General features: G+C 68.7%; 1 protein-coding gene across 1 annotated transcript; it reads right to left on the bottom strand.

Annotated features, from left to right (window-relative positions):
• Positions 1–2,113: 2,113 nt before the first annotated feature.
• Positions 2,114–5,663, bottom strand: GPR20 (G protein-coupled receptor 20). The gene has a single exon (XM_062189436.1). It carries the CDS (start codon positions 5,661–5,663, stop codon positions 4,581–4,583), a length of 1,083 nt encoding a protein of 360 aa, XP_062045420.1. The 3' UTR covers positions 2,114–4,580.
• Positions 5,664–6,215: the final 552 nt, after the last annotated feature.

Genomic DNA, 6,215 nt, shown 5'->3' with positions numbered 1-6,215 from the left:
CCACACGTGTGCACGCAGGCTGACAGCAGCACCGGCACACAGACACGAACGCCCACAAGCTCACGGTGACCCCTGGGCAGACAGGGAAACAGGCTGGGGGAGTCCTGTCACTGCTCAGGACTGGAGAGGCAGGGGCCCCAGCCGGGGGCCTGCGCCGGGAGCATCTGCCCCGGGCTGGGCTGCCCCAACCTCACCGCCCCTTCTGGGTTAGGGGCCTGGGAACCTCCCCCAGCCCCTGAGAGTTTGCTGTGGAGAGCACAGGTGGGGCGGGGGATTCAGACCCCGGACAAGAGTCTGACCCTCGACCCCTACCCCTACAGGGCACTGGGGGGGGCGCCCATGGGGCAGGAGGGGTGGGAAGTCCCCTACAGGCCCCAGGCGCGAGGGTCGCTGGCAAGGTCTGGACGCTGGTGGTACACAGGCTTGGCTGGCGCCTGGGTGGAGGGCCTGAGGGAGAGCACGGGCTGCCAGCCAGCAGCAGGGCGGTCTGGGGGGAGGCAGATCCCTCCCCTAGCCGTGCCCCTGCGCAGGTGCACTGGGTTCTGACGGGCAGTGCCCACCCCCGGGACCCTGGGCGCCTGCTGGTGCCCACAGTCCGCTTTCTGCATGGCAGGCAGAACACCGGTCATCAGAGTGGTCAGCCTAACGCTGCCGGGGACCATGGTCCCCCAGGAGGCTGGAAGGTGGGCAGGGTACGGGTGACATGCCAAGAAGGTGCCTGGTCCTCGGTCAACGCAGGACGCGTGACCGTGCAGTTTCTGCCCCAACCCCAGGTCCACCTCCCAGCACGCGGGGCCCTGGGCTGGGTATGACTGGGGACTGCAGGCCTGGGGCGCTCAGGACAGCCTCCCTGGGAACCAGAGGGGCCCCTGGGGCAGGGACAGGACGCGGGGCCTCGGGCAGTCCTGGGTGGTACTGGCCCTGTGGACGTGGTGGACAAGGGGTGACGGGTGGCAGCCGGAGAGGCCTCCTCCTATGGCGGGGCCCCAGGTGCCATCTGCTCTAAGCTCCCGATTCCAGATGAGGGAGCCGAGGCCCAGAGAAGGGCAGGGCTGTGGCCGAGGTCTCGTGGAGTTGGGGTTTCCGGGCCCCCATGCCTTGCTGCCCTTCCTGGGGTGTGTGCTGGGGGCTGCTCCAGTCCTGGGGCACCTGCATACTGGCACTGGGCTCCCCCAGAACCTGGGATTGGTGTTGAGCTGGGCACCGAGCGCCTCCTCCGCTTCCAAGCAGCCTGCCAGGATGCCCCCAGCCTAGGCTGGCCAGTTGGCTGGTGTCACTGGGACCCGGTGATGGGACCCCAGCCTCTGCCCCACTGCAGGACTCCAGGGGCCCTGCTTCAGCCCTGGCTCGTCCCTGGGAAGGGGCTGTAGTGGGGGCGGGGATCGCCCGGAGGGTGTGGCTGGGCCCTGTGCCTGTCCTGGGGGTGGGGAGAGGGAAAAAGCCATGGGGATCCCAGGGGTCTGGGTGGGGAACCCCAGCTCCCTCTTCCGGATGGGGGTGGTCCCAGGAATCTGCAGTCTCAGGTTTGTCCTCTGTGGCCCGGGAGCCCAGGCCCCTCGGTGGGGGGTGGTGAGCAGGGATAAGCCCCACCCTGGGCATTAGGAGGGCCTGGGAGGTCGCCGGTGCAGCCAGGCAGGGACGGTGGGGACCAGGGCGTCCAGTTCACACCGGCCACACCTTGGCCCCAGGCGTCCAGGCCTCCAGGAAGCTGGGCGGGCGCACTCGGAGATGTTTCCTGCTATTAATGGAGTTTAATCCAAACAAGCCCTAATATTTACCTCTGGACGCCTCCGGCCCGGGTGCCAGACAGCGAGAGTGATGAGCCGTCGGCCGCTGCTCCCCGCCCCGCCCCGCCTCTCACCAGGCCGTGTGCAAGGCGAGACCCGCACAGAACTTCAGGGACCTGGAAGGCAGCCTGCCACTGGGGTCCCCCGGTGCCCACGCCCTCCAGGCGGTCCCTCTGTGGCTGGAGCAGCCCTCAGCGGGGGTCTGAGCAGGTGGAGATGGACGAGGGTCCCCACCCTACCCGCGGCCCTGCACCTGCACCCTGCCCCAGCCCCTGCCCACCCGAGCCAGGCCCTGCTCAGGGGCAGAGTGGGGAGAGGGCGCGGCAGCCCACCAGCCTGGGAGCCGAGGGGGGGCACGCAGGCAACAAGCGGATTTACTGGGGACGAGGGCTTCTCAGTGACACTGTTTACACGGGCTATTAATACTCTCCCCAGAACACGTCACCCGGGCCTGCGGCAAGTCCAGGAAGGGAGTACGCGCAGGGGACCAGGGACCGTCCTGGCCGGACTGGCTCGGCTCCTGGGACCTCTGTCCCCACCAGGAGGCTGGAGCGGGGCCTCCTATCCCAGCCCTGTCTCTAGCTACAAGGCTGAGAGAGACAGACAGACACAGAGAGAGAGGCGTGCAGGGAACAGGCCCACCCATCCAGGGTCCTGCGTGGGGGGCTGGCAGACAGAGTTCTCCAAAGCCCAGTGCCAGCCCCGGCAGACAGCGGCTGGGCCCTCGGTTCCGGGGCTGGGAGGAGGCTCCCACCTGGGCCCAGATGCCCTCCCCGCCAGGGGTCCCGTAGTCTCGGAGGACTTCGAGCGCTGGATGGGGGACTTCAGACTTGGGGATGAGGAGCGGGGGCTTGGCTCCCCCACCTTAGAGATCCTTCCAAACACAGCCATCAGCTGGTGTTAGCCATCCACTCTTTAGTATAAATGAGAGTGATAACCGGGGGTGGATCTTTGATGGACACGACGAGGGGAGGAGTGGCAGCCGGCCTGGCAGAAGAGGGGGCACAGACAGGGCAGCCCGTCCCACCGCCCCCTGCCCCCGCAGCCACGGCCCTGAGAGGTGGTTGTCGCAGTGCAGGTGGAGGGTCAGGCTGGTGCAGGGGCAGGGGCCGGGGAGCTGTGGGTCCCCCTGGGACGCAGCAGGAGGACCCATGCCCTGAGCACGAACGACTCAGAGTGGGGCCGAGGTCCTGGAGGAGCAAGGCGGCTCTGGAGGGCGTGGCTAGCGCAGAACTTGACCCATGACCTGTGGCTCCTCCCAGGGGACGTGTGCCCATCCAGGGTGCCTCTGGGGGGGAAAGCCCGCCTCGGGCTGCTGCCTGGGGCCAGTGCTGTTTCTCGGAACCAGTGGGTCCCGGTGGGTCCCTCTGGGTCCCGGTGAGCTGCGGCCGTCTCGCATGGTTCCCAGTGCTGTGCCGCCTCCAGTGAGGGGCAGGGGTGTAGGCGGTCCAGGCACTGACCACTGCTATACCTGTCGCTTCTCCAGCACGTGGGCCTGCGGGAGACCCCGGGCGGGAGTCCCAGCTCCGGCAGCAGCCTGCTGGCCTGGCCGCGTCCCTTGCCTCCTGGGCTCCCCGCCCCACCCCCAGGTCCTGGAGTCGGAGGAGCTGGACTCACACTTCACTCCCCCAACCAAGTTTGCTCATCAGCAAAGTGGGGACAAGACAGCCACCCTGCCTCCCACCCGGGACACGTGGGGACAGGACTCTGCCCTCACCCCGAGGAGCCCCGGCCTCTGCCCCGGCCAGCGCCCTGCCCAGCCACACAGGTCACCCTGGACACGAGGACTTCTCTCTGCAGACAAAGGCCCGAGGGCAGCTCAGCTCCGTGTCACCTGCTCTGTGGCCGACTCTGAGAGCAGGGCCCGGTGGCTGTGGCTGCCCACCACGGGCCCCCTCCCCCAAACACCAGTCTCGAAAGGGCTCACGGAGTCCAGGAATCCAGCTCGTGACCAGAGGCCCACGCAGCCGGTGGGCTCCCCTCTGCTCTCTGCATGGGGGCCGACACTCTGCTCTCTGCATGGGGGCCGACAGCCCGCGGATCCAGTCACTGCCCTTGCACTTGGTTTCCCGTCCAGGGGTGCAGCCACAGCCCTGCAGGCCACCTGGAGCAGCAGGCAGGACCTCCCGAGGCCACCCTGCAGCGTGGGTTTCCAGCAGTGTCCACAGGAGGAAGGCAAAGGCCATGTGTGTGGGGGGGGGCTGGGCTTTCACGCTGACACCGCCACGGCCCAGCTGTGGCACTCGTGTCCCGTCCACAAGAAGTGGATGGCAAGCAGCCTCTCCCCGCAGGGCTGGCGCAGGCTCCAAAGCACCCTGTGGGTGTTGTGCCGTCTCACTGTGCAGGCCACGAGGCCACGGGCAGGGGTCTCGCAGGGAGGGGCCCCTCTTCACGCACACGTGCAATGTGGGTGTCCCCAGACGTGGTCCTTCCTCCTGCGTGTGTGAGCTGTGCGTCTGGGGCGGCCAGGCCAGCTCCCCCGGCTGTTTCCCAACCCTCTTGGGAGTCCCCAGTCCCTAACAGGCTTTGTCCATTTTTCCGAGGAACTCATTCTGGGGACAAAATGGCCCATGTGAGCAGCAGCGCCTGGCCACTCCTCCTTCAATGCACCCAGGGTCCCCCAGGGACAGCAAAGTCCCCAGCACTCAGACCTCCACACCCCACCCGCAGCCCTCGGCAGACATTGCTAACCAGCCCCAGCACAGGGGTCTCGACGCAGCACACTGGGCAGCCATCACCAGTCGATGGAGATGAAACTGATTCGGGCACACGGCAGGTGCAGAGCCCCGCTGCCTACGCCTCGGGCCTGCCAGCCAGCGCTCGAGTGAGGGCGCGTGGGCTGGCGCTGAGGACGTGGCGGTGGCCGGAGCCCTTGGAGCTCTTGTGCACGCTGACCGCGGCCGCACTGCTGGGCTCGCACTCGGCGCCGTGCCCGCGGAAGAGGCCACGGACGGCGGCCTGGAAGCCGCTGGTGACGAAGCAGTAGACGATGGGGTCCATGCAGCTGTTGAGGCTGCTCAGGGTCACGGCCACGTGGTAGACCACGAGGCTCGCGCGGTGCGGCACGGTGGGCCACAGTGCCACGGTCACCTGGCGGGCGTGGAAGGGCGTGAAGCAAACGAGGAAGATGACGAGCACGGTGAGCAGCAGCTGCATGGCCCGCACGCGGCGCTGGCGGCCCTGGCGCAGCAGGCCGGGCCGCGACAGCGCGCACACGATGCGGCCGGTGAACACGCAGAGGACGCCGAGCGGCAGCAGGAACTCCAGCACGGTGAGCGCGAAGATGCGGCAGCAGGGCCGGCCGCCCGCCGTCACGCCCAGCACCGACAGCGTCACAGCGCCGGCCGCCAGCCACACGAAGGCGCACACGGCCCTGGCGCAGGCGGGCTGGCGCCAGCGGCGAGAGCCGTCGGGCTGCACGATGGCCAGGTAGCGGTCCACACAGATGCAGGTGAGGAAGAGGATGGAGCAGTGCATGTTGAGGAAGTAGCCCAGGACGTGCGGGAAGCTGCAACGCAGGCAGCCGCGGGCGCCGTAGAAGACAGCGTAGCGCGTGGGCAGCGACAGCCCCACCAGCAGGTCGGTCACGGCCAGGTTGATGGTGTAGATGACCGATGGCGTCTGCGCCCTGGTGCGGCAGCAGAACACGTACAGCGCCAGCCCGTTGAGCACCAGCCCGGCCAGGAAGATGGCGCCGTGCACCGCCATCAGCGCCAGCCACAGGCCCGGGAAGACGGCGTGCAGCTCCTCGTCCAGCAGCGCGAACAGGTGGAACAGGGGCAGCTCAGGCGCGCTGCCGTTGGCCCACGTCACGGCTGTCACCGTGGCATTGGGGGCCGCGGCAGCCGCGGGCCCTGAGGGAGATGCAGAGGGCATGGCGGCGGCCCGCGCGCCCCGGCCTGGAAGTGAGGAGAGGGGGTTAGCGGGGGCAGCAGGCACAGCGCGCCCCGGCCCCGAGCCCCTGCTGCGCCAGCCGGGCCTGGGGTCCCATCCCAGCCCTGGCCCTGGCCCGTGTGGGGCCGAGGAGACCCTCCCTGCTGGGAGCACGAGGCCCGGGGGGGGGGGGGGGGAGCAGGCACGGGGCCCCGGGAGGCGCTCTGAAGGCCTGGCTCGGATCCCACGATCCCGCCACCCACATGCTGTGCATCCTCAGCCAGTCCCTAAGCCTCTCTGGGCCCTGTTCCCTAACCTCTACCACCATGGGGATGGGGTTGCCGCTGGAGGATGATGACGCTAGTTAGGATAAAGGGCTCCAAGCTCCAGCACACCCACCCGGGCTGATAAACCAGTTCTGCGGGCAGGGCCTGGGCCGCGCTCCCCCTGCCTCCCCACACCTGTCCCGGCTGAGGGGCCTCTCCCAGCGTGGAGGTGGAGCCGGAGCCGGAGCCGGAGCCGCGCCAGAGGCCGGGTGTGAGTCAAATAAACAGG

The sequence above is a fragment of the Lepus europaeus genome, chromosome 4 (assembly GCF_033115175.1).
Source record: "Lepus europaeus isolate LE1 chromosome 4, mLepTim1.pri, whole genome shotgun sequence".
Classification (NCBI taxonomy): domain Eukaryota; kingdom Metazoa; phylum Chordata; class Mammalia; order Lagomorpha; family Leporidae; genus Lepus; species Lepus europaeus.
Note: the sequence above shows the minus strand (reverse complement) of the source record. Positions and strands in the feature narration are given on the sequence as shown.

What these genes read in the sequence shown, in the direction of transcription:
- GPR20 (XM_062189436.1), bottom strand. Translation starts at nt 5,663, where the DNA reads ATGCCCTCTGCATCTCCCTCAGGGCCCGCGGCTGCCGCGGCCCCCAAT.